This window comes from Athene noctua, chromosome 12, assembly GCF_965140245.1.
Source record: "Athene noctua chromosome 12, bAthNoc1.hap1.1, whole genome shotgun sequence".
In the NCBI taxonomy this organism is placed as follows: domain Eukaryota; kingdom Metazoa; phylum Chordata; class Aves; order Strigiformes; family Strigidae; genus Athene; species Athene noctua.
The window spans coordinates 3,548,234-3,567,996 of NC_134048.1; the positions used below are offsets into that span (position 1 = coordinate 3,548,234).

Here is a 19,763-nt window from a genome sequence, read left to right on the forward strand (position 1 = left end):
ATGTAAAACATTAACCATGCATCTCTCCATAGCTCACTTTTCCCGTGGGGTTGTGTTTCAAGGTAAGTGGTTTGCATAAGATGCCTCAGAGACCTGCATTTAGTTTATTCAGTAGTATAAACAACCTGCTGCTTTTGTGCTTCTCCCTACGGAGTCACGAAAAGCCCGTTTTATACATTAAAATTGAACGTAGCTTTGCTGAAAGGTCTGTGATGGCTTTTTCTGCAACTCAGAGTATTTTATCTAGTTCTGGGAGGGGTCTCGGCGGGTGTAAGCAGTTTCTTCCCATACATCCCCCTCCTCTCCTAAGACCCTGTGTTCAGGAGGGAGACAGGGTCACCGGCCCTCAGCTCTGCCTGTCTCGCTGCCTGGACTGCCCAGGGCTGGGGGAGTTCGTGTCGAGGGCAGCATCGGTTTTCTTCATGGGGCTGTTTTTAATTTCAGCTCGATACAGCGATCCCCACGGTTTGGAAAGCAGCTCCAGGAAGGGCAACCTGGCTCTCCACTACCCAATTAGCATAACCCTGGGAAGTAAAATTCTCGACTTCTGCTGTTTTACTGGGAATCACGACATGTCGCTCCCTGCCCAGGCGTCGGCGAGGAGCTGCTAACGGGCGCCTCGGCTCCCAGCCCGGCCGCGGAGAGCAGCACCGGGGGGCCCCGACGGTGCCGGCGGGGAGCGGGGCGGCCCCGGCAGCACGCAGCGGTGGTTCCCTCCGGGACACGGGGGCTGGGAGGGACAAACCAAGGCTAACATCAGACCCTGCTCCGTTCCCGGACGCTTATACGCAGGATCGGGGCGGGGAGGACACAAATTTCACCCTTTCCCTCCTTGGCAGGTCGGTGCTGGTAAGGCACAGAAAGGAGCGGCAGAAGATAAATGAACAGCTCTCCCGGGCCAGGATTTGAGTAATCAGGAAATATAATCTGAGCTAGAAAGTGCCCGAGCATCTGTTGGGTTATTAATAAATTGTATGCAATCTGTCCGAGATGATCCTCGGGACAGAGGGGAACCATCTGCTCCCGCGGTAGCTCTAATGGTGTCTGGGGAATTAATTTAGCAAATGAAAGGCGATGGGACCGGCCAGCCGGGCTCCGGGGTGCCTGGTGGCCGCACAGCTTTTCCAGGCTGGGACAACACGGCGCGGGGGGGGCGGCCCTACCCCCGGCGCAGGATCCCGCACAGATGCGCAGAGAACTGGACTAGCGTGGGCATCACCTGCCCAGCCTCGCAGGCTCGGCCAGCCCCCGGGGAACTCGCCCTCCCTTCGAGAGCCTTTCCAGTCATCAAAGTGTCCCGGGCCAGGGAGAGCCCCGCTCCCAGGGGCTGCCCTTGTGTGTGTCCCCCGGGCGGGGAAGCCGATCTCCCCCCGCCTTTCCTCTCCGTCAGTGCTATTTGCCGCCCATAAATGTTCTTCTTCACGTTGTATCTTTCCCCTCTACCGGTACCTGATATATTTTCTTAGCAGGAGGCGCGGGTTTCCAGCTGAGCTGGGCCCGGGCTGGGCAGCCGAAGGGGCGGGCTGGCTCTAACACCGGCGCGGGGAAACCTGCGGCCCGGTCTCGGGGCCCTCGCGAAAAGGGGGGACTGGTGGGGTGCTACGAACGCCTGGATGTCAGTTATGTAAAATCTGGAAGGCTGGGGGCGTGGAGGGGTTATGACACGGGCTCTCATGGCGGATTGAACAGCCTAAATGCCTATTGCTGGAGGGTATCTCCGCCTGACGGCGGCCGGCGGGCTCTGTTAGCAGGTGTATATATATATATCTATGTATATATAGCAGGAAGAACCCAGGACCGGGCAGCCCGCGGTCACCGTGCCTCTAAAACACTTGACACGTGGAAAACTGGGCCTCCCATAAACCCCGCTCGGAGGAACTAACTAAAGGATGAAACCTCCAGCGACAGCAACAGGCACAGCCGCTGCTGCGGCGCGGGGGGCTGGGGCCGGACAGCTCTGCCCCGCTGCCCGCGGGTGACACCGTCCCCTCTCGCTTCCCGGCGGACGAGCGGGAGCCCACAGCGACTCGGGGCGGCGGCACCCCCCGAGGCTCCCGCCGGGGAGCCCGGCCCGGAGCTGCCGCCCAGGCGGGGGTGGCCGCTGGGCGCCCGCCGCATCCCTCTTGCCCGGTGGACCCCGGCCCCGGTCCGCAGCGCCGCGGCGGGAGCAAAGGCTGCCGGGAGCTTCCGGCGGAGCGGCGGGAGGGGCGGCGGGGAGGCGGGGGGGCTGGGCTCCGCCCGCTCCTCCGGGCGCCTCGCGGGGGGCGGGAGGCGGCTCCGTGCCCTCCCGAGGAGGGACGCGCTGGCTCAGGGGCAGTTTGGAAGTGGTTGGGGGTTTTTGTTTCTTTGTTTTGGTTTTGTAAGGCCCTTTCCGAGCGGGTCCGCTGTTCGGTTCCCGCGGATGGCGGCGGGGGAGCCCGGCCCAGGCGGGTACTGTGCCGGGGGAGAGCGGAGCGGCCCGGGGCCGGTAACGTGGCGCCTGAAGGAAGGGGTGACCCTGCGGCGGGTGCTGTCACCGGCCGGGTGCCAGGCAGAGCGGGGGCACAGCGGTGGGCACTGCCGGCAGCTTCCCGAGCCGCGCCGGGGGAGGGAGGCTCCAGCTCTGCCACCGTCCTGAAGCCAGAGGTGGAGAGGGACGGGTTTGGTGTCCGGTTCCCGTTACGTTCGGCGGTGGCTGAAGGTGATGTGCAGAAGCGAGGACTAAACCCCGCGGCGGTGAGTGCTCCAGGCGCTGAGTCCCCTCCCCGGCCTCTCCCGCCTGCCCCGCTCAAGGACCGGTGAGGCCCCGCACGGGCGGCCCCTTTCTCAGTGATTAGGGAGCTTTTGAAAGGTGGGAGACGCTTTAAACGCTTCAGGTCTCGGGACGGCTTTGAAACCAGACTCCGGCTTTTCTATGCCGTGCTCTAACCGCTAAACGGCGTTGAAGAGGCGTGAAGGACCCGCTTCGCAGGAAGACACACCCCCCCCCGCAGGAGGGGACAGGCTCGTCCTTGCGGATCCCCTCGAGGGCGATAGTCGCCCTGGGGCGACTGATCTGGAGCTGCTCTGCGGCACTTCCCGGGATGGTAAAGCTGGAAGTGTCCCGTGTCACGGCAGCGGTTCTGCCGGAGCTGCTGCTTTCATCCCTCTTGCCGATTCTCCATTTCTTGTCTCAAAGTGTAACTGAAGACATGTTTTGAATTCAGAGAGGGTCTAACTAGAGCCTTCCAAATATCCCTGGAAGTCTGTCTGTCTCTCCACTGTCTGAAGAAGGACAGGAGACAAACCTTTCGGCTGGCCGGAGCTACTAGAAGTGTTTGCCATTGGGCTGTACTTGCTTTTCTAAGAACCCAGCCTCCACTCCGTGAGCTCTGACGGACGAACTGGATTCGGGATGTCGAAACTCGTGGTTATTACTTGCAGCAGTTTAACTAGGCTTTCACCCCTTCCTATCAAATGGAGGAGACGCAGAGTAACGTCCGGGCACTTGGTGGGCTTTCGGGGTGTAAAGGTGAGTAGATTTTACTGATTTTTCTGTACAGGTTCTTCCTTGATGTGGATCACCACTGCTCACGTCTTGCTGTTTGGTCAGAGGCACAGGGCACACTTCCGAGACTAACCAGTGTTGGAGTAGCTAAACTAAGCCTTCCACTAACTTGGGTGATTTTTGCAGGATCATCTCAGCTTTTTCTTACGACCTCCGTGGCTTCTCATTGTAGATGCACGTGGTATAAAAGACAGCTTAGTTGTACATCTGTGGTAGTAGTGCAGTGCTACAATGCTTAAGGATTTACCAATGTCACTGACTACCCTGCTGCTACTCAGGTAGTAGCTGGATTTCATCAGAACGTGAGAATCTCACATGGGCTGGATTTGAGTAAGCAAGAAACGACTCTTCCAACATGTAGGTTATCCTGGATTCTTTAACCGTTTCTCTGTATATAGAAACACTTTTATCCCCAGCTAAGCTCAGATCTCTGGCAATGTGGGACCATTTATTCAAGCTGCTGCTTGGTGGATATAGAAACGATGCAGATAAGTGTTCAGACCACAGGAAAAGGAACACCATGTCCTCTATCCTTGATGTCAGTGCCTATCATCTCATTAACAGCTGTTTTACGGATTTAAAGCATCCTACTACATTTTACAGCAAGCTTAACTCAGACACTACCATGGCTCTAAGATACTTGAAAATAAAATGGTGCTTTTTGCTGACATAGGCATATTTTCATCCCTAAGAATATGGCATGAAATGTTCCTGCAGAGAAGATCTACTTATTCCAGGTAAGTGGTATAATTTAGCAAGTGGACAAGCAGGGAAAACAAATCTAAACTATCCTGATTAAACACCACTCATCCTGGACTCACATGGAGTGAGTGTGATGACTTTGTTGATAGAAGATCTGTCCCAGCATCTCTTCCTATCCACGAGTCAAGACAGTGTTCTCTACCTTTATTTCCTTTCGCTACACGAATTAAACTTCCAGAAAACTCCAGGAGATTCGGAGATCAGGAGCATGTCTCCAGATTAACTTGGCAAAAATCGTGCCTTGTTGAACCTTACTCATTGGTCCTCTGTCATCAAAAAGATCAGTTCTGTCACCTGCACCTGGAAAAAGTTAACAAATGCTGTTCTACTTGATAGGATAGATTTGTCTCTGTTTACCTGTGGTCTATGGTAATGACAGTGTGAGACTGCAGAAAATCCCTGTGTAGATCTCAACAGTGGAAAAGAATTGCGAAACCCGTATGGGCGTTATGAATGCCATAGGGAGGTGGAAATGGGCTTAAATCCGAGTCCTCAGCAGCGGCAGTGTCTGCCAGAGGTCCCTTTTGCCGTTTCCCGTGGGCTGCTTCGCTCAAAACCGCGCTGGAGGGAGAGACCACTCTTCATCTTCAAAGGCTGAACTTCCACAAGGGCTTGGGATATGAAACGGGCTCTTGCCTGAATGCCTTCCTCGGAGAGAAAACTCTGTCACTGGTTGTGATAAGGAAACGCAGTAGGAATAAGAGTTCGTCTTTGCTTTTTGATGACAGAAATGGCATTAGGGGCGGATCTGGAATCAAGACATCATTGCTGTCCACGGAAAGCCTGACTAGCTGCAGCGGTGCATTTCCTTAAAAACCGGCGGTGCTGTGGAGATCAGTGGGGCAGGAATACAAAAAGGTCAGCAGGCACAATCGTGTTCAATAATGTTTTGAGCTGTGGTCTGTGTACGTGAGACGCAGAGGTAACAGCAGAAGTTGCTCTCATCCTGACTCCGGGTGCGGGAGGTGCGGCAGCTGCGGGGCCGGGGTGCCGCAGCCCGGCCGCCTGCGGGGGCAGCCGATGGGCACTGTGAACGGGAGCGGACCAGAGCTGTGTGGGCAGGCGGTGGATTTTGCCATAAAGCTTCAAATGGTGGTCGAAAATCCTCCCACAGCCGTGCACCCAGCTTTGCCGAGGCGGGGGAGCGGAGGACGGTAAGATTTATTCCAGTATCCTGCGACACAGACGAACCTCGGGCTCGAATGGAGAGCACAGACAGCGGAAAAACTCAGCCCTGTCTCCTTTAAAGGAAAGATCTCGCCCGTCACATGGCTCTCTTCTGCTTCCTCCCAAGCTGACCGCGTCTCCCCCCGTGTCACCTTCGGCTCCGAGAAGAGGGAAATGTGGAGTAACCTGCGTTTCGCAGTCTGCTCTCCTCCCACGTCTCTTTCCACTCCGCGTTTCATAGCGGGGTGGTCACTCGCGCTGTCAGCAGAGCTGATGGGTAACAGGGAGTATCTTCTGTGAAGCAATTACCGCCGAGCCGTTTGACCCTCCTGTTTGCTCATAGGGATGCTGGGGGACGACTACACAGCGACGGCGAGAAACGGATCTGTTTCCCGATTTTCCCTTTGCCTTCTACCCTCAATCCTTACAAGACTTGCTCACAGCACCACATCTGAACGCCCTCACTCCAGTTATGAAACACTTCCAGATATATTTTGTTGCAAGAAGTGTATCAACTGTATGTGGAACACGCATGTTTTTAGAAACACTTAAATAAACCTCAGGAGTTCTAACAAAGGAACCCAATCAGCGTCATCTTGGTACCTGTCCCATTAATTGAAAAATATGTTCAATATAATTTATGGCAAAACAATTTCACTAGGAGAAACAAGTGTGAAAAATTAGTCTTCGGCTACTTGAACTGATGACGGGCTACAAATCATGAGTAGAGGTGACAGTAAACATCAGTCCAAAAGAAAACAAAGCATCTCAGAGAAGAAATAAAAGTTCAATGGGATTTTCCTGCCTGTTTGAACGGAAGAACAAAATTCAGGCCCCCAAATACGTTGCAATTAATGAAAAGCACCTTGTTTCAGACAAACTGCCAGAAGGGTGCTCTACGAAGAGGCTGAGGAGAATCATATGAACTTCTCCTAACCCAATACAATGAAAATGCTGGGCATAAGTATTGGGAAACAAAGTAAGAAAGAACTGAAGTGCAAAACCGGAAAATGACCAAGATGAAGCAAACCAGCGCGATATTGTAAGAGGCAATTCCAGCAGACTGCCACATGATGCCTCTAACCTAATAAACGTATGGAAAAGCGGGGGTAGGGCAGGAAAACACATTCTGGTACACATAGAAAAAGAACGGGGTTGAGAATAAAAGCAACACAGAGAAGGATGTGCAGCGCCTGAGAAAAGATTACTACAGAGGGCACAGCTAAAAGCGACTCGATACAAAGATTTGTAACAACACAGCGAGGAGAAAATAGAATTGCTGGCTGCGATGGCGATTTCTGGACCACCATAGCAGTGCAGGGGGCCCACGGTGCAGGTGCTGGTGCTGAGGCTCTAAGTTGCAGAGTTGGAGGCCTCCTGGATCTTGAGAGAGTTACATGGTATTGCAATGTTCTTTGAGGTTATGAAGATCTGCCACCAGAGACAGTCCCTTGTGCTGCTACGTGGTTGCCGTAGGGAATGTGCTGGTAAGAGGAGATGAGATGCAGAGTGCTGGACGTTGTCTGATGAACCATTTCCCGCTGGTGTTGAGAAGAGTGTGGTGGGAGGCAGCGCTTCAGCCCTCTGTCCTTGTGCACTGGTGGGCATCCATAGTAGCTTCCACATGCGCTGATGTTGCCACGATGGTTCCTTGCTCCTCCTCGGGCAGGATTTGTAAGCGGATGGAGGAGGAGGTGGGTGTAATCTGTGTGTGCTTGATTTCCCCTCCTTCTGCACTTGCACAGTCGGCCTCGGCACAGATGGTGTGTCCCCTTGTCATGCTTAACTCAAGTATGTGCACGTTTGTGCCAAATCCTTCACAGCAGCCCCGCTCTGGTTTTCTGTGGTACAAATTCTCCCACCCAGTTGACATCGTGGCTGTGCTTGTGCTTCAGCGTTTGGTGTGGTTCTCCCGAGGAATGAAATCCGTGTGGACTGGGATCAGAGCTGTGTCATGGTTTGAGCCCAGAGGGAAACGGAGCGCCAGGCAGCTGTTCACTCAGCCCTTCCCCCTTCAGATATGGGAAGGAGGAAATAAAGTATAAGTCTCAGGAACTGAGATAAGGACAGAGAGGGCTGACTCACCCATTATGGTTACTGGCAAAAGGCAGACTTGTTGGGGGAAGAAAAACCATCACTTGAATTCAAACACTAACAGTGACAACACCTCACAGAGAGAGTGGGACAGTGAAAAGCATTAACACATCTTGAAAAACACCTCCCCCACACCTCCCTTCTTCTTGGGCTCAGTTTTGTTCCCCACTTCTCTACCTCCTCCCCACCAGTGGCACAGGGTAAGGGAATGGGGAGGTTACAGCCAGTCCGCAGCTCCCCCCTCCTCAGAGTGCAGAAACCTCACATTCTGTGCTCATGTGTGGTGTCTCTCTCAGAAAACACAGTGTTCAAGAACCTTTCTCTGACATGAGTCTTCCCAGCCTGCAGGTGAGTCTCTGCTCCACCATGGAAATCCATGGCTGGCAGAGGGGTGACCCTGCACCTCACTGCGGGACACAGAGGGGGTGTCTCTGTACTGACACACCTCCCCCTTTCTTCTCCTTTCTTCCTCTGAACTCGGTGTTCGCATAAGTGTCCTTCTCAAAACTCTTCCTCAACACCTACTTTTTCTCACATGTTCACTTTTAAAAATACATTATCAGAGAGGCACAGCCACCATCGCGATTTGCCTCAGCCTTGGCCAGAAGTGGTTCTGACTTGGAGCCAGGGGAGATTTGAGAGGCTTCTCACAGGGGTCACCACTTTTGCAGCCTCCCTGTCTATAAAAAACCCCACCACACACACAAACCCAGCACAGGCTGTCCCAACTCTCGTCACAGAATATTTAAGATCTCTGCTGTGCAGCTCTGTGGTGTTCCCATCTGAGATCGCTGGAGAGGCACAAGGTGTTTGTGGTGGAGCTCAAGCAGCTGGGAAGGGCCTGCCAGTCACTGCGTGGCTTTGCATCCCTCCATGTGATCTTTGTGCCAATCGTGAGGGAAGGTGAGGACATGCAAAGTCCTGGGTCATGCTCCATGTGGGCTTTGGTGCTGGGGCTCGGTGTTGTGGTGGAGAAATGTCTGGGTACTGTGGCCGTGATCCTCCGAGTGGCACGGAGTAGGGCTTGTGGCAATCAGAGGGAGGGTGACTTTGAGTGGGGAAGAGTCTTTCCTGAGGAAATGGAGATGCTGTGTAGAACATGGAGTGTGTCACTGGGGAGGAACTGGAGGATGTGTGCTTGGCTGTGGAGATGCCATTTCCCAGGGCTTGGGATAGAGCATTGCAGTAGAAAGCCTTGGGAAGTCACCCGGCGCACAGTGCTGCTTGCCCGGGATCCTCTCAGGACCTCCAGCAGCGCTGCATGTCCTCGTGCCCTGGTGTTCTCCGCGCTGTTCCTGTCAGACGAGCAGACATCTGCCATACTCCGCTTGGAGCCCTCACTTTGGATGGGGAACGGTGTTGGTCAAACTGGGGATTTTCCAAATTTCAATCACATTTGGCCAGTCTTCTCCGAGCCTCTCCTTGGTTACCTCTCTGCTCTTAGTCCTGCTAGGGAGAGGAACAAGTGCTGTCTGTATGCAAGAAGTTGGCAAACCTTGTGTTTCAATAGAGCAGAATGGGATCCTTTACTTGTCTTCTCTCCTCCTATGAAAAACTTCCATCCATTTTTCTTCACTTCCCTCACATTGTTAAAATGGATGAAATGCAGACTGCTGTTGGGTGGCAGAATTTTGGGCAGTTGGCCATCAGTGTGGGGAATGGCTTTTCACGTCTTCTGAGCTGAGGTTGACGTTGAGAGAACGTCCTTAGCTTTCAGGTGTCCCTCCTGCTTCCCCTTTGACAGAAGTGCGTGAGGGGCACTGGGCATTGTCCAGTTTTTTGCAGATCATGAATCATTTTCTGCTCTCCATATTCCCCAGAAGCACTGATAATGTTAAGGGAAAATATACTTGAAGTCCAATACCCCTTCCCTGAAAACGTTTCATTTCTGAAGAAGCACCCAGTGATGCTACATGTAAGTCGCTCACAACTGCAGTGGATGTATCTGAGAGAAGGATGTGCTTTAGTTGAACTCTAATGTGCAGCTCTGTGCTTTTTCCATCTGAGATTGCTGAAAACTCAAAAAGCATTTGGTGGGGAATTTTACGCAGCTGGACAGAGCCTAATGAACAGTGTGTGGCTTTGTATCCCTCCTTATGTTCTCTGTGCAACTAGGGGGAATGTGAGGGTGTGCAAAGGCCTGGGTCAGCTATAGGGTGATGTTTACAGCTGGGCCTGTTGTTGGGGCTGAGCACTGTCTGAGTATTTTGGCAGTGATCGTGCGAGGGGATCCAAGTAGGGCCTGGGCAGGTGTAAGCAGGAAGGTGACGGAGTGCGGTAGAGTCTTGCCTGCGGGAAATATTCTACCCTGCTGAGTAGAACAGAGTCTGTGTCGCTGGGGAAGGGCTGGGGAATGTCTGCTTAAGCTGTGGAGATGCCATTTCCCACGGCGCAGGATAGAGGATGCCAGGAGGAAACCTTGAGAAAAGCCCCGGGGCACGGAGCTGTATGCCTGGGATCCTCCCAGGAAATCCAGAAGTTCCACGTATCCTCACACCCTGTTGTTGTCTGTGGTATTACTGCTTTTGCAGATGACTACCGTACGCATTTTTAATGCCTTGTTTTTGACAGGGAATGTTGTTGGTCCAAGAGAAGCTCTTTGAAATTTGTACCACTCTGGCAGCCTTCTCTGAACGCCTCCTCAGCCATCTCTCTGGCCGTAGTCTTGCTAGGGAGGGGGAGAAGACGTCTCTGTGTTCCAGATGTTGGCAGACCTGGCGTTTCAGTACAGTGGAAGGGGTTCCTTTGGTTTTCTTCCCTGGTCTTAGTGAGAACCCCACCTGTTTGGTTTTCCTACTCTCACACTGGCGATGTGTTGGAAGAGATGCAGAGGATGGAATTCTGGCAGCTGTCAGGTTGCAGATGTTTGGGCAGTTTTCCATCAGTGTGTGGAATGGCTTTTCGAGTCTCCTGAGCTGAGGTTGATGCTGAGAGAACGTCCTTAGGTTTCAAGTGTCCCTCCTGCTTCCCCTGTGATAGCAGAGCATGAGGGAGCAGTGCACACTGTCCAGGGTTTTCAAAGCATTTGGAGAAGATGAGTCATTTTTTTGTGTCCAGCATCCCCTGAAATTGATGATAAAGTAAAGGGACAATGTCCCTTAAAACCAATTTACCCCCCCTGAATATATTTTGCTTCTGAAGAAGCACCCAGTGACGCTCCAGGTAAGTGGCTCACACCTACAGTGGATGTGTTTGAGAGACAGCTGTGCTTTTGTTCCTGCTCAGCTGCGGCATTTTCCTGTTGGATCGAGCGAAGGCTGCCTGGGTTGTAATGCCTGTCGGGTTGGAGCAGCAAAGCGCCACTGCCTGCTCTCGTTCCTCTGCTGCTGCTTCCAGGCACGGTGGGAGCAGGCGGCAGCCGGGACAGGTGGAGGAGGGACCTTAATGCGTTTCTGGGCGTGGATGTGTTGGGCATCCAGAAGATGTTCCCACTGAAGAAGCCGCGGTGTTTCCTGGGTGGCGTTTGTTTGGCTGTGTGATGCGTGGCTCATGCTAATGCTGAGAGGTATTCCGTGGGACCAACGCCCCTGGGAACGGGGGTTCTTGCCGTGTTGTCCCGGCAGAGCCTGCCTGCCTGCAAGGGGAAGCAAGAGCTGGACGTTCCTTGCGCAGGTGGGAAATGAGTCAGGAAGAACGGTTCTTCCCCAAGGTACATGAGGAGTGCTGGGGAGCTGTGGCTGCCCCGTGCTTTGTGAGCCTTCCTGGAGGGTTGTCGTGCTGGGCTGAGATGGGTTTGAGTTCCCGACGGAGAGACTGCCCTGGGCTGTTGGGACTGTTTGGATCCTGTTTTACTGGATGTTGAAGTACCTGGGGCTTGGGCTTGTGTTTCAGAGGGTGTTGGTTTGCGTTCTGATGTCGCGGAGCTGTTCTTTGCCATGGGATTGCCTTGGTGTGTTTTCTGCCGGGTCCCGGAGAGGGCTGGAGGCTGAGGAGTGTGGCCTTCATCGTGAGGGGAGGGGAAGCTGCAGGTGCATGGACAGTAGGAAGGTGCTGGGGAAGAGGAAGGAGAGATCTTGCTAAAGGGCGTGTACCTCCTTCATGGCGAGCATGGTGCAGCTATTTTTAAACACATTTTGCTGAAGAAGAAATGAAGAGACAAGAATGGAAGCAGAAGAGAAGGGCAGAGAAAGAAATGTTATAGCAGGGCAAAAAGAAAAAGAGAGAGAACGGAAGAGAGGAAAGAAGAAAGAAAAAAAGGAGGAGCAATATAAGGAAGGAAAGGAAGGATTCCTTGCAAGCAAGCAAGCAAGAAGAGATGACTGAGGAAGATTCCCAGCGTGCACTGATGTTATCTCGAGATGGAGAATGGAGTTGAGGAACTCGGCATCCTCGGTACTGCGGGGCACTCGGCAAGGCTTGATGAAGGGTGGTGAGGAAGAGGATGAAGAGCTCTTTCCGCGGGACATGTCCATGGTTTATTGCGAGCATGGCGTAGGTATTTGGGGAAAATGTTGGTAAAGAAGAAGCACAGAAGAGACCAGGATGGAAAGAGAAGAGGAGGGTAGACGAAACTGTGACAGAGGAAAGAAGGAAAGGGAAGGGAAAGAGAGAAAAAGGGCGAGAAAAAGAGAATGTGAGAAGGAAATGGAGGAGAAAAGGAAAACCAAAGGAAGGACTGACACTGCGCAAGTAAAAATCAAGCCAGGAAGGAAGGAAGGGAGGACGGACAACGACACAGAGGATGAGAATGGAAGCGCAAAGGAGATGACCGGCACGTACCGACCTGCGGCGGAGCAGCACACGGTGTCGCTGCAGGCTCAGAAACGGCGGCTCGGTCAGGGCGGCTCCGCCCCGGTGCGGCGGAGAGCCCGGCTGTGAGCGCGGGGGGGCGGCGCGGGGCGGGCAGGAGAGCCGGGGCGTGCGGGCGGCGGCGGGGAGCCGTGCGGGGCCCGGGCGGGTGCCGGCGGCGGCGATGGGCGTGTGCGGGGGGCCCGCGGTGCGGGTGCTGGTGCTGGCGGCGGCCTGGGCGCTGGGCGGCGGGCAGGTGCGCTACTCGGTGCCGGAGGAAGCCAAGGCCGGGACGGTGGTGGGCCGGCTGGCGCAGGACCTGGGCCTGGAGGCGGGCGAGGCGGAGGCGCGGCGGCTGCGGCTGGTGGCGCAGGGCCGGCGGGCGAGCGTGGAGGTGAGCGGGGCGAGCGGGGCGCTGGTGGTGAGCTCGCGGCTGGACCGGGAGGAGCTGTGCGGGAAGAGCGCGCCGTGCGCCCTGCGCCTGGAGGTGCTGGTGGAGCGGCCGCTGCGCGTCTTCCACGTGGAGCTGGAGGTCACCGACATCAACGACAACGCCCCGCTCTTCCCCGCCGCCCGCAGAAACCTCAGCATCGCGGAATTCACCACGCTGCCGGGATCGCGGTTCCCGCTGGAGGGCGCGTCGGATGCGGATATCGGCGCCAACGCGCAGCTCTCCTACAGCCTCAGCCCCAGCGAGCACTTTACCCTCGATGTTAAATCCCCTGATGAAAATAGAAAATCCCTGTTTCTGGTGCTCGGGAAAGCGCTGGACCGGGAGTCGGTGCCCGTGCACCGTCTGGTGTTGACGGCGAGTGACGGGGGCCGGCCGTCGCTGTCGGGCACGATGGAGCTGGTGGTGTCGGTGCTGGACGCCAACGACAACGCGCCCCAGTTCAACCAGTCGGTGTATAAAGTGCAGCTGCCGGAGAGCGCTGCAGAGGGGACGCTGGTGGCCTCGGTGAACGCCACGGATCCGGATGAGGGTGTCAATCGGGAGTTTTCCTACAGTATCGTCAGTTCGTTTCCTGATGGTAGGAGAAATCTCTTCGGCATTGACCCCAAGACGGGCGAGATCAGACTGACGGGCGTCTTGGACTTCGAAGAAGTCCGTCTACACGAGTTGCAAATCGAAGCGAGAGACAGAGGCTCCCCCCCGCTGTCGGGTCACTGCAGCGTGGAGCTGGCGGTGCTGGACGTGAACGACAACGCGCCCGAGGTGTGGGTGACGTCGCTGTCGGTGCCGGTGCCGGAGGACGCGGCGGTGGGGACGGTGGTGGCGCTGCTGAGCGTGTCGGACCGGGACTCGGGGGCGAACGGGCGGGTGCGCTGCGCGGTGTGGCCGGCGGCGCCGTTCGGGCTGGTGGCGACGTTCGCGGGCTCGTACTCGCTGGTGCTGCGGGAGGCGCTGGACCGGGAGCGGGTGTCGGAGTACGAGGTGGAGGTGCGTGCGGAGGACGGCGGGGCGCCGCCGCTGCGCGCCAGCCGCGGGGTGCGGGTGCCGGTGTCGGACGTGAACGACAACGCGCCGGCGTTCGCGCAGGCCGTGTACACGGTGCTGGCGCGGGAGAACAACGCGGCGGGCGCGGAGCTGGCGCGGCTGTGGGCGCGGGACCCGGACGAGGCGGGCAACGGGCGCGTGAGCTACTCGGTGTGGGAGGGCGGCGGCGGGGGCGCGGCCCCGGGCGGCGGGTGGCGGGCGGCGTCGAGCTACGTGTCGGTGGACGCGGAGAGCGGGCGGCTGCGGGCGCTGCAGCCCCTGGACTACGAGGAGGTGCAGGTGCTGCAGTTCGAGGTGCGGGCGGTGGACGCGGGGGAGCCGCCGCTGTGCGGCAACGCCACGGTGCAGCTCTTCGTGGTGGACGAGAACGACAACGCGCCGGCGCTGCTGCCGGCAGCCGGCGGCGGGCCGGGGCCCGGGGCCGCGGGCTCGGCGGCGTCGGGGCCGGGCTCGGGGGCGTGGTGGGCGTGGGCGGCGTGGGGGGCGCCGGCGGGGCAGGTGGTGGCGAAGATCCGCGCGGTGGACGCGGACTCGGGCTACAACGCGTGGCTGCGCTACGAGCTGTGGGAGCCGCGGGGGAAGGGCCCGTTCCGCGTGGGGCTGTACAGCGGCGAGGTGAGCACGGCGCGGGCGCTGGAGGAGGCGGACGGCCCGCGGCAGAGGCTGGTGATCGTGGTGCGGGACCACGGGGAGCCGGCGCGCTCGGCCACGGCCACGCTGAGCGTGTCGCTGGTGGAGGGCGCCGAGGCGGCGCTGGCGGCCGCGGGCTCGTCCTCGGCGGCGTCGGGGCCGGGGCTGCGGGCGGCGGAGGGCGGCCCGGCGGCGGCGGCGGCGGCGGCGGCGACGAACGTGTGGCTGGTGGTGGCCATCTGCGCGGTGTCGAGCCTGTTCCTGCTGGCGGTGGTGCTGTACGGGGCGTCGCGGTGGGCGCCGCGGGCGGCCGTGCTGTCGGGGCCCGGGCCGGCGACGCTGGTGTGCGCCAGCGAAGTGGGGAGCTGGTCGTACTCGCAGCGGCAGAGCCGGAGCCTGTGCGTGGCGGACGGCGCGGGCAAGAGCGACCTGATGGTTTTCAGCCCCAACGTGCCGCCGCCGCCCGGCCCCGCGGCGAAGGAGACGCAGCCGCAGCCGCCCGCTCTGCTGGACACGGTCAGTGGCCCTCCCCTCCCTCCGTCTCTTCCTCCGTCCCTCTGTCCCTCCGTGCCTCCCTCTCTCGCCTGCCGGCCCTTCCCGCGACGCCCCTTGCCCGCTGCCGCCCTTCTGGCGCGTCCCGTGGGCAGGCGCTGGTGGGAGCCGGGCTGAGCCCGCGGGGCCTGCGGGCGGTGGGTGCGTGGCGGGGGCTGAAGGGTGGTGGTGGCACCTTGGCATCTGCCCTCGCGTCCTCCCCGGAGCCCCTGGGCTCTTGCTGGGGCTGCGGGGGGAAGTGAAGGTGTTGCCGCCCCCAGCAGCAGCTGTTCCCGCCCTCCGCTGGGCTTTGCTGTTGCGGGGGGCAGTTGCTGTCCCGGTCAGTAAAGTCACTGCCGCTTGCGGGGAGAGGTGCCACGACGTGGGGTCTGGGGACGCTCCTGCTTGCTGCTGTGTGGCATTTGCCCCCGAGCTTGCTGAAGGAGAGCAGGACACGCCGGCTGTGGTGGTGATGGTCCCCAGGCACTATGTACTCTCTTCTTACCGCTGCTGAGTGGGCTGGTATCAGATTTGGTTTCCTGTTGTTCCCTCTCCTCGTCTCTCATCTCATTGTTGGGTTCCCTCTGCATATCAGCAGAAGACAAGAATGGGAGACGATGTGTTTGTCTTGAGAACGTGTGTCCCAGAGTGGGGAGTGGAGGATGCCCAGAGGAAAGCCTGAGGCAGGAAGGGCACAGAGTTTTCCTGCCCAGGATCCTTTCCCAGGGCCCAAGGTTCAGGAGCTGGAGGCCTTCTGGATCTTGAGCTAGTGTGTGGTACTGAAATGCCCACAGCGTCTTTCGATGTTGTGAATATCTTGCACCGGATCCACTCCCTTGTGCTGCTGCCTGCCTGGTTAGGAAATGTGTTGGTAAGGGCAGTGACATGCAACTTCTGAACACTGTGTGATTGACCTTTTCCTTCTTGTTTTGAGAAAGGGGCTGTGGGAGGGTAGCGCTTCAGTCCTCTGTCCTTGTGTGGTGATGGGCATCCATAGCAGCTTCCACATGCATGGATGTGGCCATGAGAGTTTGTTACTTCTCCTCAGGTGGGATTTGTAAGTGGATGGGCTTAGGGGACCGGTGTAATCTGTGTGTGTTTGATCACGCTCTTAATACATTGCCCTCGTGTCCAGTGTTTCACCGCTGTGGCCATGAAATGTGAGCCGTTGTCACTTTGGGTTCATTCAAGGATGATTGTCCTTTGAAGGGATGTGATGTAAGATGACAACTGGGACTTGAGGGAGTTCTCTCCCTGTGGTGCATTTCCTCCATTTCACTTGTCTCACCAGAGCCTTTGGGGAAGTAGGGAAGGCGATACAGCCTTCTTTTTCCCCAAGCATGTGTCAGCTGCACTCAGTCCTATAAGGTCTTCGGGCTGAGGAGTCTCCTCCAAGGTAGCTGTTGGAAATGGAATTTTTCTCTTCTTACTCCCCTCATCTCCCAGGCCGTGTACTTGTGTTCTTGGCCAGAGAAGTGGGGTGATGTACGCTACCCTGTTTTGTTCTTTCAAAATTTGCATCAGCAGCTACACCTGTACAATAGAAACTCTGGAAATCTTTTTGGAAAAACAAGCAAAGAAGCAAAAGTAAACCAAACCAACCCACCAAAACAAAACCTACACAGAATTTTCTACACAATTCAATATCATCCATTACAGAGAGGTGAGCATCGACAGTTGGGTTGTTCTCCCGCAGATGATTTCAATGCCATTGCCATTCAGAGCTGTCTCCACATCTGCTTCAGCAAGAGTATTGCTGTCAGGTCTTCAGCATTTCCATCTGAGATAGCTGAAGCGTCGCCAGAGATGACAGTTCAGGAGCAGAGAGTCTGCTGGGCACCGTGTATGTGATACCTCCGGGTGGTTTTCTATTGTGCTCTCATGGATGGGAGGTCGGCTTGAGCCTTGAGGTGTGAAAGGAGACTGTGACATGTCACAGAAGTGAATGTAACACTGAGTAGGGCCCGGCCATTGCCTGATGTGACGGGTGACCTTGAGGAGTGGGCGGACTTGTCTGCAGGAACTGGAAATCCTTGGGAAGACCATGGGCCGTGTCATAAGAAGTCAGTTATGGGAGCTGATGTGCTTGTCTTGAGAACGTGTGTCCCCGAGTGGGGAGTGGAGGATGCCCAGAGGAAAGCTTGAGGCAGGATGGTCACAGAGGGTTCCTGCCCGGGATTGACTCCCAGGCTCCGAGGGTCTGGACTATGAGGCCTGCTAGATCTGAACGTAGTATGCGGGGCTGAAATGCCCACGATGTCTTTTATGAGTGTCTCGCATCCCTGACAGTCCCTTGTGCTGGTGCTGCCTGCTGCAGGCAGTGTGTGGGTAAGGGGGGGGACATGCAGCCTGCTGAATACTGTCTGATGAACATCTTCGCTGAGGTTTTGGGAGCTGCACTGTGGGAGAGTAGTGCTTCCATCTGCTGTCCTTGTGTTGTGGTGGGCATCTGGAGGAGCTTCCGCAGCCCTTGGTGTTGCCATGATGGCAACCTCATCAGGCAGGATTTGTAAGGACACATGAGGAGGTGGGTGTAATCCTGGTGGCTGCAGTGGAGATGTTGTGTTGTCTTCTCACTATTAACTCATTCAGATATCTGCACATACACACCCAACCCAGCACAGCATTGCAGCTCTGGTTTTCTATCGCAGAAGTTCTCTTACCCCGTTGACATAGTGAGACCACTTGCATTTGGCATTATACATATTCTTCTGCAAGAACAAAATCCATGTGGCCTGGGATCAGCCTGTCACAGCGCTAACCACAGACCCTGTGATGTGCAGCTCTGTCGTGTTTCCATCTTAGATTGCCGAAAAGGCACAAAGCATTGGTGAATGGTGAAGTTCAAGCATCTGGGAAGTGCCTGCCAGATGCTGTGTGGCTTTGCATCCCTCCTTATGTTATTTGTGCTGGTCGTGGGATAAGTGAGGATGTGCAAAGGCCTGGGTCATGCTCTGAGCAGGGTTGACAGCTGGGCATGTTGTTGGTATTGAGCAAGGTCTGAGTATTATGGAAGTTGCTCTGGAGTTGGAGGCCTTCTGGATCTTGTGAGTGTGTGATATTGAAATTCCCACAACGATGTGTGCAGATCTGCCACAGAGACAGTCCCTCGTATTGCTGCCTGCCTGATGTAGGCCTTGTGTTGGTGTGAGGGGTGAGACGGAGACTGCTGAAAACTGTCTGAGGGACCTTTTTGCTCCCATTTTGGGAGGGCGTTGTGGGAGGGTTGTGCTTCAATCTGGTGTTCTTGTGTAGTGATGGGCATCTCTAGCAGCTTTCCCAGCTTTTGATCACAGAATCATGGAATGGATTGATTTAGAGGGGATCTTAAATATGGTCTACTTCCAGCTCCCTCTGCAGTGAGTGGGCACATCTTCCAATAGACCAGGCTGCTCAAAGCTTCCTCCAATCTGGCCTTGAAGACTTCCATGATGGGCCATGCATATCTTCTCTGGACAACGTGTTGCAGATCCTCACCACCCTCACAGCAGAGCATTTCTTCCTTGCAACTAATCTGAAACTTCTCTCTTTCAGTTTAGAAGCGTTAGTCCTCGTCCTATCCCTACACTCCGCGATAAAGAGTCTCTCCCCATCTTTCCTGTAGGTCCCATTTAAGTACTGACAGGCCACTCTCAGGTCTCCTCAGAGCCGTCCCTTCTCCTGGCTAAGCAACCCCAACCCCCTCAGCCTGTCCTCATAGGGGAGGTGCTCCAGCCCTTTGATCATCTTTGTGTCCTTCCTCTGGACACATCCATGCCTTTGTTGTGCTGTGTGTCCCAGAGCAAAACCCAGCAATCCAGGTGGGGTGTCACAAGAGCCAGGTAAAGGGCGAAAATCCCCTCCCTCTAGCTGCTAGCAACACTTCTTTTGTTGCAGCCCAGGCCATGACTGGCTTTCTGGGTTGGGAGCGCACATTAGCAGCTCATATTCAGTTTTTCATCCGCCAGTAGCACAGAGTCCATCTCTGCAGGGCTGCTCCCGGTGCACTCATTGCCAGGCCTGTGTCCGTGTTTGGGATTGACTCAACCCGCTTGCAGGCCCTTGCACTTGGCCTTGTTGAACTCTGTGAGGCCTGCACGGGCCCACCTCTCAGTCCTGTCCAGGTCCCTCTGGATGGCACATGCTTCCTGCTAGAGTATCGACCGCACCACTCAGCTTGGTGTCATGGGCAGACTTGCTGAGGGGCCACTCAATCCTACTGGCCACATCCCCGGCAAAGGTGTTAAATAATACTGGTCCCGATAGGGCCTCCTGAGGGACCCCGCTTGTCACTGATCTGCACCCAGACATGGAGCCGTTGATCACAAATCTTTGAGTGTGACCATGCAGCCAATTCCTTATCCACCAAAGGGTCCACCCATCAAATCCTCATCTCTCCGTTTCAGAGACAAGGATGTTGTGTGAGACAGTATCAGATGTTTTTCACAAGTCCAGGCAGATGATGTCAGTCATCTTCCCTTCTCCACCAACGTTGTAACCCTGTCATAGAAGCACCAAATCTGAGAAGGGTGATTGCCGTTAATGAAGCCACATTGGCTGTCACCTATCACCTCTGTTTTCCGTGTGCGTCAGCATAGTTTCCAGGAGGATCTACTCCGTGATATTGCTGGGCACAGAGGTGAGGTTGGAGTTCCCCAGGTCTTCCTTTTATCCCTTTCTAAAAATGGGGTTATGTTTCCCCTTTTGCAGTCACAGAGAACTTCATCAGTATGACAGGACTTTTCAAATATGAGGATTAGGGGCTTAGCATCTTCATCTGCCATTTTTCTCAGGACCTTCTGATGCATCTCATCAGGTCCCATGGACCTGTGCACCTTCAGGTTCATT

At 55.9% G+C, this 19,763-nt stretch overlaps 1 protein-coding gene across 1 annotated transcript; it reads left to right on the forward strand.

Annotated features, from left to right (window-relative positions):
• Positions 1 to 12,405: 12,405 nt before the first annotated feature.
• On the forward strand, positions 12,406 to 15,171 carry LOC141965111 (protocadherin alpha-3-like). Its single transcript, XM_074916238.1, has one exon. The coding sequence runs from the start codon at positions 12,462 to 12,464 to the stop codon at positions 15,072 to 15,074; it is 2,613 nt and encodes an 870-aa protein (XP_074772339.1). The 5' UTR covers positions 12,406 to 12,461; the 3' UTR covers positions 15,075 to 15,171.
• The last annotated feature ends 4,592 nt before the right edge of the window (positions 15,172 to 19,763 follow it).

What these genes read in the sequence shown, in the direction of transcription:
- LOC141965111 (XM_074916238.1), top strand. Translation starts at nt 12,462, where the DNA reads ATGGGCGTGTGCGGGGGGCCCGCGGTGCGGGTGCTGGTGCTGGCGGCG.